This window comes from Lissotriton helveticus, chromosome 9 (assembly GCF_964261635.1).
Source record: "Lissotriton helveticus chromosome 9, aLisHel1.1, whole genome shotgun sequence".
In the NCBI taxonomy this organism is placed as follows: Eukaryota; Metazoa; Chordata; class Amphibia; order Caudata; family Salamandridae; genus Lissotriton; species Lissotriton helveticus.
In genome coordinates, this window is record NC_136070.1 from 269,445,272 (window position 1) to 269,472,733 (window position 27,462).

At 43.5% G+C, this 27,462-nt stretch overlaps 1 protein-coding gene across 4 annotated transcripts in view; it reads left to right on the top strand.

The window, feature by feature from the left end:
* TMEM63C (transmembrane protein 63C) overlaps positions 1-27,462 on the top strand; it is a 739,018-nt gene that overhangs the window by 346,764 nt on the left and 364,792 nt on the right. For 2 of the 4 annotated variants that reach the window (XM_078659951.1, XM_078659952.1), the window contains 6 exons: positions 368-447; positions 1,792-1,824; positions 5,699-5,786; positions 12,432-12,469; positions 21,653-21,795; positions 22,688-22,739. In XM_078659951.1, the coding sequence (XP_078516077.1) occupies positions 368-447; positions 1,792-1,824; positions 5,699-5,786; positions 12,432-12,469; positions 21,653-21,795; positions 22,688-22,739 (434 nt within the window). The remainder of the gene's footprint in view (positions 1-367; positions 448-1,791; positions 1,825-5,698; positions 5,787-12,431; positions 12,470-21,652; positions 21,796-22,687; positions 22,740-27,462) is intronic. The other 2 variants (XM_078659954.1, XM_078659953.1) reach the window with 1 other exon arrangement.

Consider the following 27,462-nt stretch of genomic DNA (forward strand, 5'->3'; position numbering starts at 1 on the left):
TTTTCCACTTTTCAGTGTTGATATGTGTAGATTAATTAATCCAATAAAAAGCTTCAAACTGAATAGGCTGGGCTGCACTTGGGAGAGCTACTTACTTACAGGAGAACTAGCAGTTACTCACGGGCTACTGGTTAGAGAAGCCAGCTTGAAAGCGATTATATATTTTGCATTTTTGTTGGGAGATGTGAGGGGTAATTTTGTCAGTGTTGAAGAGGGTTTTGATAAATATCTTAGTTGGGGGATCAGGACAGCTGTCTCGAGGACAATGAGGGCTGTCCATAGCTTTTTGTTTGCAGTAGAGCCTCGGTTGCCAGCCAGCATGAAGTTAACCCGTTGTGCTCGGTTTCTCTTTCCCACGCTGATCTAGATTCTCCTCCTGGTGTTTTCCTGCCTGAGGAAGGCAGCCTGGGACTATGGGCGCTTGGCATTGCTCATGGATAATGACAGGTAAGCTCTGTTCCTACTTCAGGTCACAGATTTTAACCTCCATCATGTTGAGGGTTGTCTTGGTTTGAAGAGCAGCATGTATGGGTGAATTTGTAGCGGAACGGTGGGGCCCTCTGAGATACCGTTGTGATGCATTGGTGCTCTGTATGAGGTGACTGAAAATCCAATTTCAGCTGCAAAGTGGAGTATCTGGTAGACCTGGAATTGCAAGGTGCCTGAGAAATTCGCACATAGCGAAATTGTCCATTCGCATTTCATCAATAAAAACCTAGTGGCATGTGAACATAAAAAATAGCTTACTAAGAGTGATCATGGAAATTGACATGCATACCTCAAATTACTCATTATGTCTTATTCTGAGCTGCAAAATGTATAAAGCTGCAGTAATTTCGCTAGTGGGAAAACCTCATCCCCGGCTTATCAGTAATTTTGGGTGGTGTTTGTCATCATTTTACCATGTTACTCAAAATGAGATGAATACTACGGTAGATTCTCATTTTCATAGTATTAATATTGGAGAACAGCGTTGGAATCAGTTTGTGCTGTTTAAACTCCATGTTTTAGTAGCTAGCAGTGTTTTCTGGGTACTGTGCTCTGCAGCACGAGAGGCGCAGTACTGCAGCTGATGGTTCTACCAAGTATAATAGGGTTCGGAACTCTAGAAAGAACAGGAAGCAGAACACAGGTGCAGGTACTAATTATGTTGCGCTTTGAGTTTTCCAATGCCATCTCCTTTCCAGTTTTCTAGATTTACATCAACTACACACATCAGTGCACCGACACAGGTGCCATCATGCACAGGGGGTTCATTTAAGTCGTCTATTTGAAGAAATTTCAATCATCTGTTAAATTTCAGTATTGTTTGAGCAGGGGTTGTATGACATATGCATTGTTCAGGCAAGCGTGGCTACGCTTGCGGTGTTCCGGCACGCGTGGCTCTGCCCCGTTGCTCCTGCCGTTCCCCCTGAGGAGGTAGACAACGGTATTCATAGCAAAGACGGTGCTAACTCCACTACTTACCGTGGGAGAAGTTGGGAAAAGCCCTATCACGCTTGCTATGGTTTTCTGCTTGAATTTCTAAATGTTCTAGTTTAGGAAAGAGGGAGCAAGTTTGAAATGAACATCTTGGTAGATTTTAGTATTTGTATACAGGTATTTTAATTGCGGTCATGAGAGACAACACAAGCAGTCTGGTCAAAAGAATGAATGAAGAGCTCTGCTCTTGGGCAACAAACCAATGTCATGGGATCCGTTGATCGCCACGCTTTGCCTGCGAGTACTTGATCTTTGCATGCTCTGGCAACAGGTTCAGTTTAATAGTTGTTCTTTCCTCTTCCCATCTAGATGGGTGACGACCAGGACCTATGATTCCTACGAGTAATGCTTTTTATTGGTGCTATTGGGGAAATCAACTTGGATAGTTTGATTGCACTGGCGATTGATTAGGGATCGACACCCGCGTTCCGCTCTCTGCAGGAGGAGGCAAAGTCACTTTAAATAAGTCACCACGTGCCTCTGGCGTCTTTAAACAAGCTCTCCCACTTCCCTTGCGATAGAAACAAAGGATGTGCACTAAATTTTGAAGCTAGAGACTTATGATCTCAAACTTTGACATTTTAGGCCGTTGAGCAAGAATTCACCTGTGTAACCAAGGGTTGGCGTATTGCCCCGTGGACTCTGGCTCTCACCCCTAATCTGAACAGAATTTGTACTGAGACCTTTTTCTTAATCTTCTGTTTGGTGTTGTGAGGCCAGTCCCCGTCAAAAACACCAGACACTCCACCGAGCATGTTAAGCACTAACCCCTTTCTGTGGCGTTCACCATGTTGTAGTCCAAGATTTTATGCATGGATTTTCCCGTTTCCCATTCTGCCTTTTTCCCTGAGGGAACTGGTGACTTATTTTAAGGTGCTTGTTTCTTCCCTGGAGCTGTGGTTGCGAGGCACTCCCATCTCATGACTGAGGTGGAGAAACCGAGGCCATCGCGTGGGTTTATCGCGCCTCACGCTTTGGTGCAGAAAAACGATGATCAGCCACGTCGACAGCAGGGCCGACTGGCAGCTGTCTCCGGAGGATTTCACCTGACCTTCAGCGTTGCTAGGAGAGAGGGTGATGTCCTTTGAGAGCAATTCACCTGGAACAAATAAGCTTTTATCATTTTGTAAAGTAAGCTGGAGAGGCTTTAACCATCTCTACAGTTCAGGGTTCATTATTGTGATGGATTCATTGCATTCCACCCACTGCTTTTATGTCACCAAGGAGGGAATAATGTGGCTTCTTCGTAATAGCACTCTGCAACCTACAGAAGGAAGTCCACAGCAGATGAAAAGGCCTTGTGTACATGTGGGTGGGAGGGACTAAGGGCGAGGGAGAGGAGAAATGGGGACTGTCTGAGTGGAGCTTCTTCAGCGGGAAGTGATTTCCTCAGGGTTGAGCGCAGTAGTATTTGGATGAGGCATCACAGGCACTGTATAAAGATAAACTCCTCTGTGCAATGGGTGGGGTGTGTCTGCCTGAAAGCAAAGCTGGATAGAACATAGATGAGAACAAACTGTGTGAAGAAGCATGTCCCGAGTTTAAAGAGGCAGGTTTGCTTCTTTAGTTGAGCTACCTGGGCAGAAGATGCAAATGAGCTGCCTGTGTCGTGCTCCATATTCTAAAGTGATGGACAGGCTGCCTTTTGATGGGAGAACCATAGCAGGCACACGTTGTTTGACTGCAGAATCTGTATTCAATAGGTCAAAACAAACTGCAGCTGTAGTAACTGGCTATTTCAGTGTGGAGCTTAAACCCTTCATAGTCAGCGGCCTAATCAGGGTACCATGGGACATTAATTTATGTGTGGAAATCGGGCTTCTGGCACTTAGTAGTAAAAGGCAACCACAGTAGCTGCACTAAAGATAGCTGTGCCCTTGGTCAAGGTTTGTAGAGCAATACTTACCTTCCGTATGCACCGTATGTATGTATGTAAAGGCATTTATATAGGTCAGACCTAGTATGTGAGCAACAGAGTGCTGTGCATACAAGGGACAGAGCCTTGTAATTTGATTCAAGGGTGGTTGCAAAGTCGCAAGTAACGGGTGCAGTCCTATTGTGAGAAGGTTGGTGTACCTTGAAGAGAGGAGTTTTCAGCTTCTTCCTGAATTTCAGGACGGTTGGGTAAGATCCAACATGGACAGTGATGTAACCCCGTAGCCTGGGATCATATATGGAAAGGAAACACCGCAAGCCTCCACAGGAAAAGGACACTTGAAGTTTAATAATGAGACTGTGAACTCTATGAGCAGGGAGCGCTTTCCGCCTTAAGTTGAGGCCGAGAACCTCCTAGAGGTAGAATGTGCCATTGAGCTAAAGGACTGGAGTACACTCTACAGCTAGGGAACCTCCAGCTTCTCTGTGTGAAGGTGAGAGCCCTTCTCAGGCAGTGCTCTCGAGGTGCTGAAGTTACTATAGCGTGGGCAGCTGATTTACATGTGGAGCACAGATTGTTGTTCATACTAAAGCAATGGGTCCCCAGATGTGCCTTGTACGCAACATCTGTTACATATGTGAACATATTCCACACATCCAGAACCTGTGTGAAGCATGCATAGAGGACTGGGGCTGGCAGGACGCTCAACCTGTGCAAGGCATATTCCCAAGAGCTAGTGTGAGACTGATAGATTGATATTGGGACTCTGCATGTGTTTGACATTGGAGGGGGTGGTGGAGGAGAGCCCCAGAGTTTGTGTGAAGCTTTCATGTAGAAAACAAAAGAGGCATTGGAGCTGGTGTCAGGCTGGCTAGGGTTAGGGGTTAGTGAGAAAGTTGTAGCGTGGAAACTCCGAACTACGTTTGAAGCAGCCTTAAGAGGCTAGAAAATCACCCTGTGTGCAGTGACATTGGATCATCAGAACGACAACAGGTCTATGGAAAGCGCTCTCTGGAAGTAGGAGCTGGAGTATTGTCAGTAGCCCAAAGTGTGTGTGAGGCTTCTTTGGAAGGGAAGAAGTTATGGGACTCAGAGTGATGGGAAGGGGCCCCCAGCATCTTTGTGAGGCAATTGGGCAAACATCCAGAGATACCGAGCATCCCAGTGTCTCTTTGAGGCTTTCCAGTGCATTTGGAAGAAGTCCGCAAAACTTGTGCGAGACAGCCGTCAGTGTGTGTGTGTGAGAGGTAGTTATGTGGGATAGAGAATGAGCCATAATAATTTAATGCAGTGCCTAGGGGGTTTCCTGTTGACCTCCATTGGGTGAGAGCCCCCATCGAAGGGCAGGTGAAGAAGACTTTGCCATTTCCCTTACTTGTGGTGTCGATAGGGGTCATCCATCACTGATCTTTGCTCTCCTCACGTCCCCTACATGCTGTATTCCTGACAGGCTAAGTACGACATCACAGCAAGCACCAGCTGTCTCAAGATACTTTAGAGCCCTATATTAGGAAGTATTTGGTGTACCCATGTTTTTCTTTTTTTTTTTGCACCCATATATCTATAAGCAGTTCGGAGGTTCTTGAGTGAGATTCCCTAGCCGGGGGCACTCGAGGCCTCCGCCTATCTGAGCTATGCATAGCAGCAGCCTGCTAAGGAAGAATTTGGAGAACCCTAATCTTCGCCTCGTGATCACCCCACATGTTACACAGATTGAAGCTGACAGCAGCCAGGAGGCATGTGTCGAAGTGCAGAGGGGTGCTGGGTGAGGGTTGCCGGGTGTGGTGACGGTGCTGTCTGATTCATTTAGTCTCCAATCACTTTCTGCCTGTTGATTCTTGTTCTCCATAAGGACATGACAGTCTGCGCGAGGGGCCGGCGACAGACTGCGCGAAGCAAAGGGGACGGATCTGTCTCAACATTTAATCATTTTTGTCATTGATTTGTCCTCCATTTCAACCATGATTTGGGTAATCTGCACTGCTTTGGGCTAATCTTGAAGTATTGTTATATTCATTATAGAATTTGCACGAGATTCACACTGTTTATTTTTTTTCCTCTTTGTTTCTTCACACTCATCCTTATACCTTTTCCATTTCCTGCTGCCTTCCTTCTCTTTTCTTATTCTATTTTCCCTTGTTCCTTCCACCCACACACCCTAATCGTTTCCATTCTCTCTTCCCTTTCTTACTGTTAATCTCTCTTATCCATTCTCTCCTGCTCGCTATTTCTAACTCTCCCCTTTCCTGCTTTCCGTCCTACCTTTATATTTTGATGTTTTTCTCCTTTTCCATACTCTACTCCATCTCTTCCCGTTTGCCCTCCATGTTGTGATATTAGCCTCACCTCCCTTTTCTATGGGGAACAGAGTGAGAAGGAGAAATCGCCCTCCGAGACCAGTCCATCCGATGTAGACAGCCGGGATGTGGTAAGTCCTGACCTCAACAGTGTTCTTTTTCTAGGTCTGTTTTTGTGACTGTCATGTGATGAAACCCCAGGTTCTCAGACACTACCTTGCTTCCAGAATGATCGTTTATCTATAGGCTTGTGGGTTTTCGAATGGTAGGCTGGGATGATGGATGGTGGAAGGAATCGGGTGAACTATAGATGGATTGTAGAATGGATGAAATGCTGGGCTGTTGATGGATGATAATATGAATGGGTTGACTGATAGATGACCCACTGTAGAATGGAGCGGACGCTTGTTGGAGGATGGATGGTATGGATGGGTTGTATGATGAGTTGCCTGCGTTTTGGATGCCACGAGTTGACCCTTATTGAACTGCATGAGTTGGCTGTAGGAGAGATGAGTTGCCCATAGGATAATGGAGAGTGGTGTTGATGGGCTGACCGCATGATGTCGAACTGTAGGTTTGTCTGGCAGTAAGAAGAGGATTTTATGATCTGCAGGTGGCAGATGGATGATAAATTGTAGAATTTAAAGCTGCAATGTCCGTCTCCGTGGATTAAGGTCGAATAGACCCTGAATCTTTCACTATGGCAAGAACTCAGGCTGATTCTAAAGTAGGTTAAAATGTATCACATTGTGCCCCAAAGAATACAAAGATGTGTAAGGCGGGTGTGTATGAGGAATTCACGTTCTTTCTTTTCTTTTCCATTTTAATATGGTAAGCAGTGCCCTTCTGATTTTCCCTATAAGCATGTTCCTGCAAGTGAAAACCGAGCATTCTTTCTCTGTCGTTGAGGACCTTGGAAATAAGAGGAGAAAAGGGGATACGGTTTTGATGCAGGCGGTGTCATATCCACAATTTTTCTAGAGGCAGTAAAATGCCAGGCCCTGAAATCCTATTGTTCGATTTAGTGGAAGTATAACATCTCAATATGTATTGCACTGGACCAGCTCCTCAAAAATATAGGACCTGATTTAGATCTTGGCAGACAGGTTACTCCGCAACAATGGTGGTGGATAGCCCTACCTCCTAAATATAAATCCCTTAGGATACAATAGGATTTATAGATCTGCGGACGGGATTTTGTTGGCAATTTTTATCCAGATGATGGGGAAATAATTTAAACGTGAATCTACGAAAGGTTCAGTGTTGCTAAAACCAATTGACTGCTTAACCTAATGGGGCTATATCATACACAGAGCAAAGGTATGACATTACCCCAGCTGTTGGGACAAACAAGTTACTGCCATCCTGCCTAATAATCCACTCTGTTTAATCTTCGGGATCCAAGCCAACCTCCTTCTACTGGAGGTGGCCTGGCGCTCGCCCAGGTAACAACTGGAGTGGCTAAAGTTCCTGACCAGCTATTGGGTGCCGCTGAAGACTGCCCCTACTAGACGGTGTCCCCTTAGGCTTCACATCCAGCAACAGGCTGCAAGTCCTACTTCAAGTACAAACCTGGAGCTGCAGAGTTGACCCCGCACTACTAGTATTGCCTCGATCAGAACGCCCTTTTATCCACTGGAAGCACCACAATCACTTGTCGGACACACTGTCCGACCGGCCTGCCCAGATAGCTGTACTCACACTGCCAGTGGCTAGCGGTGGTAAAAGAAAATGACCCATCTTTGACTACAGTTCTCCAGCGTTGGTGCATTTCATGGATTCTCTTTCAATTCATTTATGCCCCATTGGAAAGCGTTACGCCTCTGTATACTTTACATAGCAGCATTAAATATATACATTTCCTACACCTATTTGTGTAGACAGTGGGCTACCTCTGTGCGTGTGTGTCAAAAAGGCAGCTCACAAGGGGGATGGGCGTACCTGCCTTCCCAGTGCCCTTTTTTACATTTTAAAGAAGCACAGGTGTGCCATATGAGTAAAGCCTCAGAGGGCTGCTGAGGGCACCGCATCGGAATCTGTTAACAATACAAATACTGGCAAAAGTAGTTGCAGTTGAACAGCATTTTCTTGTTCAAATCCAATCTTTCCTAAGTTCGTATTGTTTTTAATTATTTGAACACGCAGTATAAATAAAAGGATGTGCGGGACAGATTGTCACTATAATGAATCATGACTTGGGAGAACTTCCACTCCTCTCCTTACCCTGCTACTCCGCTGATCATCCAGGCAGAAGTACTTGGTAAGAGTATGCTGTGTTTGCCACATAGCTGCCTTCCAAAGGTCTATCAGAGGCACTTCACATACACCAGTTATTTCCCATCGAAGGACTGAGAGAAACGGATTCATTGCTTTGTATCCAAGAAGGCGGTTCGAGATAATTACTGTCTTCAGGAAAGACAAAACTAGATCATGAACAAAAAGAGTGGCAGGCTGCCTTTTCTAATCTTTCCAACTGTTGACAGATCAGAAGTGATTACATCAGTACTGAGACATTGAGTGGGTGTGCATTAGGGGCAAACCCCTGTTTTTTACTCTCTCACTCTCCTATTTTAATCAAAGTACAGGTAACTCATGTCAAACGGTTGCTCCTGGGTCGTCATTAACCCTTTAATCTACCTATGGGGAGGGAGAAGGGTGAGACACTGCATAATATTGTGGATGGGGAAGTGCACACTGTTCAGTCCAAGGATTTGGCAAATTCCCATAAAGTTATTTTGTTAACTCACTCCAGCTGCTGTTTAATTGGACACATATCCAACATAGTCCATGTAATTGTGATCAATATATGTGAATTAAACACCAGTAGAAATGAGTGTCCGAAAAAGCTTAGGGGAATTGGCCAAATTCTTTCGATTTAACAACGTGCACTGCTCCAGCCGCAGTATTATACAGTGCCATACCACAACCTTTTATTTGAAGCCCTGGAGCCTTCTCAGGCATGGACGACAAATTAGGAATAGTGGCAGCATTAAAAGAGTCTTTTAAGAAAACCCCACGGGCTTATAGGTTTTTGTTCTGCTTCAGTACTCCTGCTCTTGTGGCTATCCGTCAAGCTCAGATTGGCCAACACAATAAGCCTTAGCAGTTAGATATTGCTACTTCAGATTTTCCAGTTACATTCTTCTCAAAAAGTAGAGAAATGCCTCGAATACATTGCAATTTGCCAGAGAGGTCCATTGTGCATGCCATGTGGAATGAAAGCAGAAGGGAGCAGAGTTTGATCATCTTCACACAAGATTGGTGCAAAGATTTTCAGTTCCACTGGCAAACTTGCATTTTGCCATTATTGCACCAAGCCTACCTTGTAGAAAAATCTTGTGTTTGTACTTCATGATTGCAAACTGGCCTGTTCTGTTGATGGTGCTTTAAGGTAGAGCTGAGTCTGTATCCACCTAATCGGCTGTGCTATGGATATGCACAGGCTGCATAAACGATTTTCTTATATGTACCTCTTTAGTACCACTATGGCAGTTATACAGAGTGTCCCAAACCTGCTGATGCTAGAATGGTTTAAAAGTATGTGAATCTATGAACAATCCAATGTTAGATGAATTTCATTCATCCTAGTCCCTCTACACCATGTGGTGCTGCACCTCCATTTACAGAGTCATACTCCCCTTCCTCAACCGGCTTGTCTTGACCTGGTACAACACAGATGTACTCACCATTCACACAGCAATCTCTCAAAGGATAACCCTTTCACCAGTAAAAAGTTTCACTGGTTGGAAGATTCTTGCGCCCACCAATTGAATATATACGTTTTCATGGCAAGGTAAATTTTTCATTTATCCCACTGGATTACTATGAATAATACAAATTAAATGCACAGCCGTCGCTGAATAGGACCTCTAATGCATACATGCTTCAACAAAGTCTCAGATACGGAAATTTATGCTGGGGTCTTAATGTGACACAAGATCTGGCCCCTGCCTCTTCCCTCCAGCAAGATACTTGTGTTAAGAGGCCTCTTATCCCAGGGTTAAGCAAGTCCTTTGATGGATTCATGTTTTGCTTTCAGAATGTCCTTTTCCTCCTACTTGTGTCTTCTTAGCACTTTTGTTTAATTTGAAATTGATGATTTGCTCCTGCCTAAACTAAGTTATATTGCAGAGTATTTTGATGAAAAAGAAACAACATGAAACACAAGTCTAGAGTTGCCTTTGCATTTCTCCATGTGGACAATATTTTATTACTAATCCAAATGCTGTAATACATTTCATGCAATGGAAAATTCTTGTATCCCTTCTCGTAGATAGTAATTTGCTAATTCAATAATTCTAGATTGAATGAATGCAGCCCTTTGAAGGGTGTACAACAGTGTTGTACTGATACATTTTTACTTGAATGTTCTTGACAAAAATGGTAGCTTTTGCAGCATTCCTTCTGCTGTTAAATCTTCCTTATATGGAGGCCCATAGAAATGAATGTGAATTACAGAATCGGTAAATACCGATTTGGTAAAATAGGTAAACATTCAAGGGTGGCAGGGTGTCACATTGACACTCTGTTGCACCCCTGAATAGTGCTTGTGTGCACATGTGGCACACATTTTATGTCTGCCACATGGCACTGTTGAAAATGCACAGATTTGCATTTTCAAAGGTATTCGGTATTTACCAGCAACTAATAGTTGGTGGTAAATAACGAATCCTTACAGCGCATAAGCACTCTTAAAAGTGCTTCGTACATGCCATTTACCGATTCGGTAAATAATGATTCGGTAAATACCGAATCGGTATTTACCGAATCATCCCCTACATCAGAAATGGCTCAATACCGGTCGGTAAGCCTGAAATTTACCGAATTTCAGGTTTACCGACCTTTAATGGGCCACCTACATCCGGCCGTAAGTGATTTGGCCGGAATTGCATGAACTTGAGCCGAGGCCAGGGCCAGAACCTGAACTTGGTTCCCCAGTTCAAATGTCGGCAGCTCTAGCCACAAGATCATAGCTCCTCTACCACGCTACATGTTTCAATATTCCAGTCCTAAATACCTATGGGCAGTTTTGTAGTGGGAGAAAACTCCTACTAATAAACCATCTTATACAATTAAACGTAATTTATGTTAGCTAAAGTCTTTCTCTTGTAGTGGCTCTTCACCATCTACTTTGCAAAACTCTACATTTCTGCATAACTGTACACTCTCTGTACAAGATTGAGGAGTGATTCAGGCAGAATTCTCTGCGGCTCTAGATTATTTCACCTCCACTGTTTTCCAAGTATGTCCATCCCCATCCTTCTTATCCAGATACACAATACCTCAGATAGGGATGTACCCTACAGGTAGTTGTTGATCAGTGTCCCAAGAATGTCTAAACAGATACTTCTCTATATCAACCTTCAGGACTCTTTTTTGGCTTTGAAATCTTTTCTTGCTTTTCTGGAGAAGTTGGTCCTGATATACAACCTGATGTCTGTGTCCAATAGCAAGTATTTATCGGCTCCACCTCCCTTTGATGACTGGCAGTGGAGATGTAGTAGTAGTCTCAATCCCTTTGTAGTCTCAATCCCTTTGTCTCACCCCGTCTAAATGTGTCCTTGAAGATCACCTTGGTCATGTTAATCATGGTCCAGAAGAGCGAGAATTCAAACCGTTATTGCCTGAATTTTTTAAACATCGAGTCATTGGCAGATTAATTTTGGCAGTCAGCCATTAGCCCTTGGTTTACCATCTTATTTGAATCTAATCCAATGAGTGTGCTGGGATTCACTGACACAGGCCTCTTAAAATGTAAGCGACTGCGTTGCTCACCATGTCCTCTACCTACTGCATGATATTACTGAAGGCAGTTCCTAAAAATTAAGGTTAATTTGGAGAAAGGTTTTTAGAAACCGGTTTGCCTATAGACTTGTATCTAGGGATATCTCTTTCAAGTTTATGGGTTGAATTTTGTTCACATGAATTTAGCACATTAACTAATTTACTGTTATCGGGACTTATATTTCCAATTCTGTAACCAATTCTCACCCTCATACAATTCATTATTGGTTTTATCTGCCTCTATGATCCGATCTTGACTGCAACTAAGGTGGATGAGTAGCTTGCACCTAAATGGAAGCACAGCCATAGTGATGAAAGGATGTCCATACACAGTACCTTATTAGAAAGCAATTTCACATCCTCCTGCTAGATGGAATCAGGTGACCATGACTTGATGGCAGTAGAGAGATCAAGGCTAGTAACACCAGGTTTAGTTAAAGATGCATCTTTAGTTAGTACTGTAAGGCATGGGTTTGGTTTACAGATAAATGATGCAGGTGAATTAGCTGCTTAAAGGTCGAAAGGTGCATGTCTGGGATGAAGTTTTAGATGATGAATATGATTACCTTAGAACTATGGGATATGTGGGGGAAGGGTGTAAATGGTGATAGTATCTAATGGATTGTCCTTGAAGTATCAACTATAGAATGATAGACAGGCACATGTATTCATCAAATGTATTTGTAATTGGATGGTAAATGTTGTTTTAGGATTTCTCAGCTGTCTCTACAATGACTGCAGGAGTTGTGAGTAGAATGTTATGTTGTATTGTTATCTTTTACATAGTCACTAATGGCCGTCTTCCAAACCTTTCACCCGATACTGCCGTCAATGCCAAAATGTGAATCTGTTATTTTTAGATTGCATCTAGCTCACTATAGTGGCTGCTAAACTGAGCTATATTACTGACTTGTCCTCAGTCCTTTAGAGTTTACAGATTATTGTTTTATCTTTTATGAACCTCTTATTCTTTCTCTGACTTTTATCTGCAGGGTTTCTGCTCATGGCTCACATCGATATATCATATGAAGTAAGTAATGGTTTTTCAGAAGGAAAAAAAGCTTTAGATTGTCATCTGGCCTTCCAAATTTGTTTTTCTATAATGCAGTGGCTAGGAATATCTTGATACCTGTATTGTGCAGTGAGGAGAGTCTGTATGAACAGTTTCTGAGAGCGATGTAATATGTGGCAGAGTATTGGTAAGTATGGATCTTGTGAAAGCCATGCTATGGAATAATGTGAGGGTCTATTACGGGTAAAGATATATAAGGAGTAAATACAGACAACACTCATAGTAAACATGTAAGGGACAGTTAAAAAGAATTTTGAAGAAGGAATATGAGGGCATGAAACTAGTGAAGTAAGTGGCTGTGGTCCACGCGGAAGTGTCAACATGGCAGGTAGGTTGGTCACCTGGGGTCCAGGACCTTCTCCACAAGGCCACCACCTGGGGTCATGGTTTGTTGTGGCAGAGGGTCTGTTTTTTCTGTAAACTTATCTGATTTTGCTGTGTTTGTACCATCAGCCTGTGTTCTCTGAACATTATTCTTCCTACTTTAATAGCACAGAACCTTCTTCTTTACCTTCTGATGAGAAATCAAGGGTCAAACGGTTGAAAAAGGAATATTTCTATGTGCTAGTGCTCAGGTAGATGGCAGACTATACTTTTCTGCAAGTTGTCTGCTGCCTGCTAGCTTCCCTATATGAGACTTCTGATGTAGACTGAAGTAATGCAACAAACCCACTTTGAGTAGTAACTTTACTTCTCTATTCAGAAATTACATTGTTCAATATAGGATTGTAACCAGCAGTGAAATATTTGAACGTTTTACTTCCAAGTATTCCGGCGAGCAAATTCTCTTCCAAATTCTCTTCCACACTGTCCATAAAAATAATAACCGTATCAAAAACCAGTCTCCTTATTGAATGAAAAAAACAGTGCCCTCATTGAAAGAGTTCTCTTTGTTTACTTTGTATCAAGCAACAATCTGGTTGTATTGAGTGTGCGCAGACAAAGCTCAGTTACATAGTTCAATTTATTTTTCCAACTCTTTTCTTAGTTTGAATAGGTTAGTTTTGCTATTACAACATACAGTTTCTTTCAGCAAATATACACAAGCTGTTTATTGCTCTTGGGCTCATTTTTTAAGAATTTAGGGGATGAGAACCCTCAAACTCCTCACGGAATTTGCACGTAAGCTGGAATGTGATTCAACAAATGTTGGGAACTATCTTTCCTGGTCCTCCAATCTGTCCTCAAATGCTTTACTGTGAGGGCATTCCTTTCTAATTTGTTTTGAGACCCACTCATTGTGGTCTTCAACCCTCTTCCTGTAATATATAATACCAACTGGTCTTCAAACCCATCCCTGTGAAATATAATCCCTCTTGTTACTCAAGTGCAGCCCTGTAAAAGGGTTACTCCTCCCAGTCTTCAAACACTTTCCTGTGACGCATTAACCCTAATTATCCTCCTTCTCTTCTCTCTGAGGGAAGGTAGTCCTAGGTTCCTTAATTAGCTCCGTGGTCTTCAGTATCCTCCATCGAACAGACTCTCCCCCATACCTCAAGAATGGTAGTTTCCCATTCTTATTCCTCAACCATTTGTAGATGTATTCTCTTATGTCTTCGCCCCTGACAGCGGGATCCAGAGACATCTTCCCAGACTGAGTAAATACTTTCTCTACTGACACAACGTCCATAAAAGAACGAATAAGAATCTGCAGAGCAGCATGAAGAAAGCCATCATCTCAATGTGCGTGTGCTACTCACCCCCGTGGGGGTCCGTTTTAACAGGTTATAGGTGTCTAGCATTCGACTCTTTGGACACTTGTTAACACATTTTCAAAATGGGCATGAGTTTTCTGTACCAGAAAAAAAGATGCAGCATAGTTGTTAAGGCGAGTAGACCAGAATTCTATTTTCTGTTTCTCCACATTCCTACATTTTGTGCTTGTGGGAATAAATACTGGTTATGTTATGTTATGTTATGTTATGTTATTAGTTCATTTTTATAGCGCACGGCTACTCAAAAAGAGTGTCCCGGCGCTTTTATTGGAGAAGGCAAAGAAGCTGCAACATAATAACATAACACCAAAAGAAAGACTAAAAGAGCAGTGAGCCAGGAATTCAAGAGAGAACGGCTACTGAGTAAAAAGCCACGTTTTAAGGCCTTTCCTAAAAACCAGCAAGCTAGTGGCTCCCCGCAGGGCCAGCGGCAAAGAGTTCCATAGCTGAGATGCCAGCAATCCAAAAGAGCGCCCGCCAAGGCGCGCTTTCTTTACCCGAGGGACAACAGCAAGGTGCAGGGATTCCGACCTCAGAGACCTGGTCGGATGATAAAAGACCAGTCTCTTTTGAAGGTACTTAGCTCCCCCCTTGTGAAGAGCTTTATAGACCAAGGTCAGAGCCTTAAAGGCGATCCTCTTGCGGATGGGCAACCAATGTAACGTTACCAGCAAGCCCGAGGCACTAGAGCGCCTACTAAGGCCGAAGATTGCCCTGGCCGCGGCGTTCTGCACCACTTGAAGGCGCTGCAGCAAGTACTCTGGAAGGCCCAGGTAGAGAATGTTGGAATAATCCAACCTGGACCCAATCAGAGCCTGAACTGTCAGCGTCCTATGTTCCACGGATAACAGAGGAAGAAACCTCCGCAGCATCCTAAGGATGCCAAAGCACATGCCCGACACCCCTAGGATCTATGGTTCTTCCATAGATTCACTTGTTCAATATTGCTCGTTGTCAGAATGAAATGATGGCATGTACATCATTTAAATCTGTAAGCTACCCATTTTATTTTTGGTCTCTTCTGTTTTCAGATTCTAAATTGATAGGATAAAGCAGGCTGCATTCCAATGGCCACTTCATATTCTTTCGCTTTACTTCCAGTTGTAGATTACCTGTTTGAGTTACTGCACAGACATTTGTAAGACATTAATGACATGCTTCTCAGCTCTGATATCAGGGTTGAGAGGAAACAATTGAATGCGTTTGTCTCTTGAAATTTAACTGTCTCACCTTCGAGGCACACCGTCCTGTATATTCTGTTTAAAAAGCATGTGAATGGATAATGGATCCAATGTCAGACGAGACATATTTATTTGAATCTACATTTCTCCAGCTTTATCTTTCACAGATCAGTTGATTCACCAGCCTCCTTGGTGAAGTGTGTACAATTTGCACTGTACATATTGCAAATGACTAGAAATTAAGATGGCCTCAAGGGATAGAACTTAAAAAGAAAAAATGTAGCGGATTTTCATGTGTATACTAAAACTAGTCTAATCATTGTACAGAGAAGTCTCAGTGTGATGGCCATCTGCTACGAAGAATGCTTATGTTCCAGCAAGAGGAGGCAGTGTTAAAAAATCACTCTCAATCCCAGGGATCGCCTGATGGAGTCCACCACACAACAGCTGACTTGAGCTTTAATCCATTAATCCACTCACTAAGATTTATTCTCCCAAACTCTTCTTTGCCACCCCTAATCTAATCGTTCGTGTAACTAGCCTGTACCCTTCATAGTGGTTTTGTATGTGTTTGAAGTGTCTGTTGGGGTTATGGGGTGTGCATGATGTATTTTTATAACAGATGCGTTGTGCTTTCTTACCTATGTTAATTGTAGAGCCCTACTGCATGCTCTAATCTCATTTACTCTATAGAAAATTACCAAATAAATGGCTAGAATGATCAAAGTTTGTAAACATTGGAAAGATGCCAGTGCTGGAGAACTTTCTTCACTTGTATAGTTTCCCTGGTGTTGTGCACCACTTCCCCCCTGGCTGCTGTAATAGCGTTGTGAACTGAGGAACAACTCCTCAGCCCTCGATTTCTTCCTAGGTTCGGTCCCTGCATGCCTCTGTTGTTGTTTTGATTTTGTTTTTGCCTAGCTTCTCTTATTTATTGTGGACTTCACTTGTTCTTGTGATTTTCTTTTTGCCTAGCTCCACATTGTATTTTCATGCAATTGATTTATTTATTTTGTACTTAATTGATTTAATTGCACTGCTTGCCTGTGGCCTTTTACACAGTCGAGCAGGTCTTGTTTTTTAGACCCACCCGACCGACCCACCCGCTCCCACAGTTTTCCCCACTCCTGCTTCCCTCTGGTATCCTGTCTCCCTGTCAGCCCTTCCCACCTCCTATGACTACATATGAAGGCTGCTCCACAGGTGTGCCCCCCGCACGCCAAAGGCAAGCTCACCTGCGCCACTTTGTGTCCGGAACACGCCCAGCACCAGAAACCCTGGATCTCCTGCCACCCATCACTACACCACCTCCGAGCTCCTAGCCACAACAACTGCTGAATTTCCTCCCCGAGACACATAGACGGACTCTTCGCCTGCCACCAATGCCGGTTTGCCTGCAACACCGAATCCCTCGCTGCACCTACACAGCCAACCTCCAACCCTTCAGAACAGCTCCAGTGCATGCTACTCAGTGTATAATGCCTCTGCAAACATGCCACTAAGCTTTGGGAAAAAAACAACACCACCTCAAGCCCCGATGTGATGTTCATTGCAGAGACCCGGCTCACACCGAACACAGTAACAGACATCGTGATCGCAACGCTCCACGGCTACAAGATGATACACAGAGACCACGCCAACAAGCATGGAGGAGGCATTGCCATCATCCACAAGGAGACCCTCCAATGCACCACTGCCGAAGATGACCCAAGACTGTGACATGGATCCCCTCCACTTCCAAATCTGAACCGACATGAACACTACTGTCAGAGGAACCCCCGGCCACCCAGGCTTCTGCAATGCCATCGCTGATTTAATTGCCCCCATGGCGATAGACTCCAAGCACTACATTTTTCTCGGCAACCTCAATGACGCCAACTCCGCCAACCTCCTGGAAAGCATGAGCAACATCTGACTCACATAACTGGTCACCAGCCTCACACATTGTACATGACACATCCTGGACCCAATCTTTACTGCCAGCGACAGAATCAAATTCAGCCATGCCACAGAACTCACTTGGACAGACCACAGCATTGTCCACTTTTCCATCCCACAATCATCACGACCCTCCCCCACTCCTGCTTGCCGCAGATGGAACAAAAAAGCAGAGGCCCAATGGACTGCCACCCTTAACACCACCAGACCCCACACCACCAACAACCTTGAGTTAGAAGTCCGAAACGTCTCCAACTAGATCTCCAACTTCACCGACACAATCGTGCCCATGAAAATTTCCGGCATCAGTAGACCCAGCAAACACGCCAGCTGATTCACCCCAAATCTCCATGTTTTCAAACGTGCGTGTAAGCGACTGGAAAGAACATGGCCCTCCAGCAGGAACCCCTCAGACCTTACCACCTTCAAGTCTGCCCTGTGCAAATACCACCACCGTCTCAAGGGAGCCAAAAATGACACCCTAACCACCTGCATCAAGGCCAGCACCAATCACAAATGAACTTTTCAGCATCGTAAGAGAATTCTTCTGTCTGCCACCAAGACCATGATTCATCCTTCCCAAGCCCTTTGCGACTCTCTGGTGGACTACTTCCACAACAAGATAGCAGCCATCTACAGCAACTTCAACACGCAGCCAACTGACCTCAGCCACATCCTGACACACACCGACGACCCCCACAGCCATGTAACCGACAGGACACCGCTCACCACATCAATCACCACAGTGATTATGACTTCCATCCACTCCGGAGCCCAGACAGACCCCTGCCCCCCACCAAGCCTTCAACCTGGGACAGAAGGAAATCAGCAGCACACTCCCCAACATCCTTAACTCGACTATTACCACAGCCACCTTCCCTGATGCCTGGATATACAGAGGTGAAACCCCTCCTGAAGAAACCCTCTGCTAACTCACAGTGATCTCAAAAACTACTGTTACATCTTGCTGATCCACTTAGAAAGTCATCAACATCCAGCTCACAGACCACCTGGAAGGAAACCATCTACCGCGTGCCACCCAGTCCCGCTTCCGCTCCAAAAACAGCACCGAGACCACCTAGATAACCGAGACTGACGACATCAGTGTTGTCCTCGACAGGGACGAGACAGCAGCCCTGATCCTACTCAACCTCTCAGCGGCCTTTGATACCATATTCCAGCACACCCTTATCACCAGACTCCATCACATCTGCCCTCCACCTCTGAACCCAAGAACATCGTCTGCGGAGTCCCCCAAGGTTCCTCCCTCAGCCCCACCCTCTTCAGTGCCTACATGATTTGATTGGCCTACATTGCCCGCACCCATGGACTCGACATCATCTCATATGCTGGCGAAACCTAACTCATCCTGTCTCTCATGAAAGACACCCCCACCACCAGATTAGGCTTCCAGAACACCAGGACCAACATTGCTGACTGGATGAGATCCAACTGCCTGAAGCTGAACACGAACAATACGTAACTGCTCATCTGCAAAAGAACTCGTCCCCATGGGACGACACATGGTGGCCCCTCGGTACTCTGACCCTCACCCACCCCCACCAATCACACCTGCAAGCTCTGCATCATCCGGGATAGCGACCTGTCTATGAAGCGCCAGGATAACACAGTAACCTCCTGATGCTTCCACGCCCTCTGCATGCTACGTAAGATTTTCAGGTGGATACCTACCACCACAAGAAAAATAGTGACCCAAGCCCTTGGCACCAGCCGACTGGACTACCGAAATTGCTTCTATGCCGAAACCACCTCCCATCTCCTCAAATGACTACAAACCATACAAAACACCTCAGCCAGACTCATCCTCGACCTCCCCAAACGGACCAGCACCACCCCCCACCTCAGAAGCCTCTACTGGCTCCCCTTCCAGAAGAGATACCAGTTCAAGCTGCTGACTCACGGCCTTCAGGGCGGTGGACCATCAAATACACTGCAGGGCGGGCAGAAGGAGACCACTTGGGGTCCTTAGGTGGTCGATCTGCCGGGACTGGACAACCACAAAGGAAAGAACAGACTGAGGGAACTTTGTCCGAGTCTGTCGTAGTACAGATTGCCAATATCATTTGGTTATCAGATGGCTCAGATGATCATTGCCATAGGGGCGAGCCTGCAGGAACTGGCCAGAATATGCTCCAAAGTTTGCATAAGCAGATCGGTGTTCCAGTTTAAATAAGAGGTATTTAAAGCGGAACAGCTTCCTGCTTCTGCAAACATTGAGGTACAAAAGGGGGTGGTGATGGACGTAGCATCTTAACCAATCAAACACTCACACCCAGTCAACAGATCTGGGTTTGATCCATCACCGTTCTTTAGCCCACTCTCCCACCCCAGTTCAGACATGGGCATATGCAAATCAGTCTGACCCTGTGCCTCATGGGAACAGTCCAGCCCGAACTGCAAACATTGAAGCATATTCTGCTTGATTTCTAGTTACCAGACTTTTCAACCACACCAGTAAGAGATTGTAACTGCTCTTACAGAATGTTTAACGCCACCAAGGCTATGGCACACTCATCAGACTTTCCCATGACTTTTCCTATCATATGTTTACTTTGTACCATGGCGACCACCCTCTCAGCCATCCCATAAACCCCCGCATGATAGTGGCTATCTGTACTATGAAGGACATGAACAAATTTCCCTCAATTTGTTCATCCCTTTGCGGTTGGCCGGTTCCGGTGGATCAACCAACTAAAGACCCCCAGTGGTCTACTTCTGCCCGCCCTGCAGTGCATATGCTAGTATTTTCACTCTTCCACTGTCCTGAAGAGGCCTTAAGTAACATGGCCGAAACACGTTGACACTTCTAACCAGGAGGAGTTCTTCAAATACACTAAAAACGTATGGGGACACACACTAGGTCTCAGAGGGAAAGATTGTCCCTTTTGTGTCATCTGTATGGACTACTTCCCCTATGCAGTGTGCTACAAATGAAAAGTACAGCTATAATTGTCTAAACAACTGGAAGACTAAAGTAAAGTTTCTAGTTGGTGCATTTATTGTTTTCATTTCATGTTTTGTTTTATAAACTTAGTCATATGTTCTTTTTCTTTTTGTTATCTGAATTTTGTGCGTATATCTACAATGTATAATGTTAGTTCTTTCCATACATGCTCCTCCAAGGTACCTAGAGCACGAGTGATGATTAGTCTGCTTGATAATAAGTCACGATAAATGATGCTTTGTAAATTAAAATTCATCGTCAGTGATTAATTTATATTCTCGCAGTGTAAATTACTTTTGTTACAATTGGTTCCAGCAGTATACCAGTTTGTCTGTTTATACTGTCCTTCACCCAGGTTATGTGGGATCACTAGGGCAAACCGCTATGAATTTTTACATGACTCACGCCTACAAGGCAGTCCACAATGCCGGACCCTCCTACATCAACCACCGCCTGACTTTCCACCAGCCAACTGTGTTCGGCCTTCCTCGCACACGTTCCCCGCATCCAGCACAGCCGCAGTGGAGGTCGTTCTTTTTCCTACCTATCAAATTCTGGAATGACGTCCACTCCACCTCCGAACCTCCCCCCTCACTCGTTATCTTCAGGAAGGGGCTCTAGACCAGGCTCTTTGACTAATTCTTACCAACTCCAGTGCCTGGATCAGTGGCGGCTGGTAGGGAACGGTGGTGGGTGAGGAGGAGGAGGGGTAGTTTAGGAAAAAAAAGAAGACTTACCTTGTCATTGCTGGTCACCAGCCATAGCTTCTTCTCTGTCCTCACTGTTCTCCTGGCTCCTGGCAGCACCCAGGCTCCCAGACTCACCTAAGCCAACCATGATGCTGTTGTCACCATGACAGCAGCGTCGTGATTGTTTTGAGCGCTGTGGTTCGGCACTCAGACGGGGAATGGGAGACTGTGTATGTTCTCCACCGAGGCATACAGCCATTGCTGAGTGTGCATTACGGTTTAGCCAGCCCAAGACTGCTAGCCAAACCGTCCTGCACACTTTGTGCAGCAGCAACCACTCCTCCCCCCTGTGACAAGCCCAACCCTGCCCCATCTTGGCTCGCTCCTTACAGAAGAAGAAAATGATAATGTAATATTATGTTATTATAATTTTCTTTTTATACTTAGTGGGGCGACACTCCTCTGCCTTAGCAGAGGAGCCATCCCTGGCCTGGATACTCCCCGTGGTGAAAATCTGTGCTTTATTAGTTCCGATTGATTGATGTAAAATACTTTTTATTATCTTTTTATCTCAGTTCCCAAGTTTGCTGAAATGGGGCTGCCCCAAGTTTTAAGCTCAATTTATAAGCTTGACTTTTTTTTCTGTTTTGCAGGGATGAGGAGATCCAAAACAAGTGCGGTGTTGATGCCACTACCTACCTCTCATTCCAGCGGCATGTGCTTGTGCTCTTGATGATTATGTGCGTACTCTCCATTGCAGTGATCCTACCAGTCAACTTCTCTGGAGACCTGCTGGGTATGAATGCGGTTAAGATGTACTGTGGCATGCAAATAGACTACAGGACCTATTGATAGTTGTTGTCTGGTGGGAGAAGCTGGAAGATGAGCCTCCTTGGAGTGGTTGTCACTTCTGAGGAGGGTTAACTCCTGATTTGTATTGGAGGGGTTGGGTTGAGCCTCCTCTGACTGATTTCATGTAAGCTGGGGATGTAATGCCTTTCTCATCTAGACATGGTATATCACTTCTAAAGGTGATGCCAGTATTCATCTCCATTGAGAGAGGAAATGCCTTTTGAAGGGTAATGTCTGATGTGGGTGTAGCACCTAGATAGTATTGCATCCTGCTGTAGGTGAGGGATAAAATGATTGGCCTATCTATGTCATGCCGGTAACTTAAGCTCTTAATCTACCTTCCATTTATCCACATCTCCTTTTGGTTCTCTTTAAATCTCAGCCTTCTTCCTCAAGGGTCTCAGCCTTCTTTCCATTAGTTTTCAGTCTCCTTCCACTTGGTTCCTATCCACTCTCTTCTGGTTCCCGTCCACTCTCTTCTGGTTCCCGTCCACTCTCTTCTGGTTCCCGTCCACTCTCTTCTGGTTCCCGTCCACTCTCTTCTGGTTCCCGTCCTTTCCTACTTTGCTTCCCAGCTGTTCCTTTCACATCCACCGTCTCCTGGCTGCTGAGCAGGGTGCACAGCACCTGATCTTTGATGTGTAAATGTTTATAATGGCATAGACCTTGGGCACTGCTACTTTGTGTTGTGCATGTCAATGGATGTTTGAAGTGAAATAACCTGTCAATGTTCCAGTTTAGGTATAGGTATTGAGTTTTGTGTCTTAAGATCTCAATTCAGTAATGAAAATGTATAACCTAACACTGACACTGTACCTTTCATTCCTTTCTTGCAGGTGACAGCCCAGCTCATTTTGGCCGCACCACCATTGCTAATGTGCCTACACAGTATGTTGAAACAACCCTAGACTATGGGAGGGATGTGGGTTGTTGGTCTATTGCTGTGGTGGTTATGATACCTCATCTGACTTCACATAGCTGTTGAGTGTCTTAGCAGGTTCTGGGGCCTCTTCTACCACTGGGGATGTAATGGCAATGTGATGCATGCGTTCCAAGACCTTTTCTTGTTCCATAGCTCAAGTGATGATGTTTGGCCGATTTCTGTCAAAGTGTCAGGATCTGAGAGCAGAGCATATGTTGTCCTCATTATGGATGTTTTTTCCAATTTAGTTTGAGAGTCTGTGAAAGAATTGTTCTTGGTTCGGGGGACCCCCTCTTGTCCCTCACAAATGGTGAATTGCTAGGTTGCCTATTCTTGACACTATATAAGGCCCTTCCTCCTTCAGTGGTACAGTTTGAGTTGTGCATGTGAATTCTATGTATGCACTTTCATTTTTCATTTATTGTAGTTTTATTTTTATATTAAAGTTGTACTGTATTGTATTGATTTATATTTTACATGAGAAAGGGTTAGGCGTGCATTGCGTCTCACAGAAAGCCCACTCCAGTCTTCCCTCCTTGAGGTTTAATCAGCATACATTCTTGAAGTGTTTGGTGCTTTAACCATGTTACCAAATTGTAACTGTCACTGTCAATTTAACTTATTTCAGAAATTACGTGTCTTTACCTTGCTATTTCTGGTCCGCGGAATATGCCATCCACCCTTCATCAGTTAAAATGATTCTTGATGCACCCGCATAGTGAATCAATCAGCTGATCTTTTTTCATATTTAGTCTTCTCCGCCAATATGAATAAACCCTCATTTAATGTGGGAAAGGCACTTAATTTAGTGTACGATGAAGATTTAGCACACTTCATGCTTAGTACACAAAACTGTGACTGTGCAACATTAATATACCTTTGTTTCTATTGAAGTGGGCACTAACTCAACATTTTACATAAGTATTGAAGCATCCATCTATTATTCCTAACATAGACATGACAAAGGTCTTTGCAAAATGTCCAGGTTTGGAAGACGGACAATGTTCTGGTCTCTGGTGTGCCTTATGACTACATTTTGTAACTTCTACAACAGCTGATCCGGTTTAGGGCGGCAGGGGATGTTGTTCAGTAAAGTTGTGTGAAAACTGGACAGATGTGGTATTGGCACAAAAGGCATGTCGGGGTTGCAACGATGAAAGGTAGTTGCAGAGCAGAAATACTGTTTCTGGTAAGGCAATTTGTCACTTTACAAGCCGTTGTTTAGAAAGTAGGATACGTTACAATTCAGTGAAAAGTGTAGAAAGGCAAAATGGGCCTTGCAGTTTCAGATATAAAAGATCAAGTTTACACAATGGACTCTGAACTCAGGAACACCCAGAGAAGATTCATGTATAAAAATAGTTTAAATTCATTTTGAGTAGCTGGATTTTGCGAAAGACTTCATTATGGTGGACATAGCCTATTTTATGAAGAATAGCCTATTTTATGAGGAATAGCCCACAGAAATTATTGTAATGGTGGGAATAGCTTCTCTACCCATACATAGACCTTTGTCAGCCTCCTCTTCTCTCATGGTTTTCCTACACGTGGTTTCCTCAGCAGGTTACCTGCTGTCTTCTCTCTTCCACATCTGCCTCCTCTTGCCTGTCCACCATCCAGCGTAAACCTCAGCTGCTTCAGAAAAACAGCTCCCAGAGATCCTTGGGCCCTCAAAGTCCCTACAGCCTTTGGTTCATAGTTTTCATGCCAGATTCAGGACAGAGATTTTTCTCACATTCACTTCTGTATTGTAACATTTCTCTGCTAGACATACCCGTATTACAGACTTCATACAGCTGACTGAAGAACGAATGTCTGAACCCAGCATTTGCTGATTCGCGGAGTCCAACAGGCCACTACCTAAAACACTTCTCTTCGAAAGCAACCCCTTTGACAGGTGTTGGGGAGGACGGGGGCTGTTACTTTTTACAATCATTATGTAAAGACAACCCAAGAAGATCCTTTGTGGCTCTTTGATAGTGCAGGTGTGGGCTAACATACTAGTTCCTGCCTGAAGAAACGAGGAAATTAGGATCCCTGCATCTCCTTCAACTTACCTTGAAATAAGGCGAATAGGGTGCGTAACAATGCTGGAGCCTCTCAGGCCTATTTATTTCATTATCAGCAGTTTTATAACAAATGCCCAGACATGCAGGAAATTCACACTGTTGATCCTAAAGCCTTTATTGTAAGCCTAAATTAATGCAGAGTAAATTAAACAGAATAATTGCCAACATCTAAAATCGTAACAATAGCATAAGCACAAAATGTAAATCTTATGAAAGAATATTGCACTCAGTGTAGTCTGGCTCTGTGTCTCTCACCATACAGCATTCTGTGCACCTAGGATTGTCAGTTCTTTAAAAGGTTTCATATCAAAGCGATATTTTATTCCATTACAAATCTATCGGTCAAAATGTAAAGACGTCAATGTCCATGCTCCACTGCATTTTGGGGTTCTCCCTTCATCAGGGGACTAAGCAGCTGGGGAACGCCCTAATATTTATGCAATTAATAATTAAGCAACCTCCTACTAGCAATATTCATCAAAGAATTGATGTTCAAGAAATTCATGTTATGTTCCAAATAATATCCTGATTGCCAATCACGTATACTACGATTGTAAAACCAAATAATATTCACACGTCTAATGGCAAAATGATTATATTGAAGAGCCCATTCAAATCTTCTTATATACCATTTCTTTGCTACAGGCTCTATATGTTAAATCAACAGGCATTCACTAATTCATGATTACGCTTATATATATATACGACAAGCACACATATACAATGGCAATACACTAATTAAATGTGTCCTGAATTTGACTGTGTGTTGACTAAAGTGAGTATGGGGGACAGTCCTATAAACCAATTAAGTTGCTCTTCTATGTGAGAACATACTAGGACAAATATTCATGTCTCATTTGGGCAACCACGGACTAAACAAACAAGCACGCCAGTTGTAAATCATGAACATGTCAATGTTTCTAATTGTCCTAACATTAGAGCATTGCACATTTAAAATATATTCTGAGTTTCAGTGTAGCGAATGTGAGGAACCAATCATAGTGTATATGTACGACATTTCTATAGCACAAACCTAGCCTAAAGTTAGTGGAGCGCTGTACAGGGTCAAAGACAAGCAACAAGTCATAGGAGAGGTAGCTGGGTTACGGACAGTGACTTTATTGTAATTAAATGTTCTATAAAGAGGTGAGCGTATAGTAGGAAGATTACTCTCATCATTCATACAGGCACAGGAATCAATATAACAAGTTCCAGGGGGCGCCAGCGGCTGATCAAATGATGGAACAAATACCATTATCCAAAGGCTGAAGGCGATGAATAACATACAGTGGCCATTTTACATTAGAAATGATTTGGAACCAGACATAGGAGAAGTCTGGTTCCAGGATTGTGTCTTTCACACTAACTGTTCTAGTGGTAATATTTCCATATTGGAAGGACCATTTACCAAAAAAATAGCAATATGGTATCTCAGAAATGAAGTAAAAAAAATTATAAGAAAAAAGTAGCAGGCACAAATTTGTAACATCTTGTAAATTACAACAAAGTGGTTTAGACATAAAAAGAATCCACCTATGTACAATTAGGAAAAACTACTAGATGGTTGAAACTGGCAAACGAAATTGATAGCTTCAACATACAAAAAAAATATCTAGTATAAAACTATAAACATGGTAAACATAATGATTTCTAGGTTGACAATCTAATAATTGAGTACTCGAAGAAAGCATGCCATCTCAATGCAATCATTAAGACCTTGGGGTGCAAGTTGGATAAAAATCTAATCCAATATGTTCCTCTTTTTACAGTTTTACGTTACTGTATTGGTCCATCCTGGACTGTACTGATTCAATCACCTAAAAACGTAATTGACTCACTTGGTTCCCGATGTCTTGGAAAGAATACCTATGTCAAATCCCTAAGCATTAAAGTATCGTCATTATGAGGCTTTAAATATTTCGATAGGATCAGATGGGATAGGATAGGAACATGTTTTTCAGTTTGTAGGGTTGTCTACAAGATCAGGCTAAGTTATCTGTATTGAAAAATATATTATGTGACAAAGAGCTGGAGATAGCATTGTATAGCACAACTTGAAGCTGCGATGCTCTAATATTTGGAATGTTATAGTTTCTTTCCCAACCTCAGAGAGGGTTGTGAATAGAGTATTATACTTAAGAAGCCACTTATTTTGAGAGAAATCTACTTCATGATTATTATGTAAGGTGAGAGAAATGTGAGACTTTCCTTGTCCACTCTTGTCAAATCTTTAATCTATTGTCCTTTCTCCTAAGCACCATCTATTCAAATAAATATATGAAACTATGAAGTAAAAGCATATTATCAAACACCCCATAAATGTAATGCATGCAATACACATTGTGGCACAATAATGATAATAAGTGCATCGGCTAATGCAAATTAAAAAAGACTTAACAAGCCTAAGAAAATGCATGATAAATACATCGTGCGACTAAAATACATATAAAGCAAGATAAATGACACTCTAAGTCCCCCTGATTACATCAGCTATGCAGACACGAGAACTAAACTGTAGTATGTAAGTGTATACTGACAAAGTGCATTTTACATTTCATTAACAGTTATAAACCATTATATCTTCGATAAACAACCGTCACCAGAGCTTTAAACCCAACCT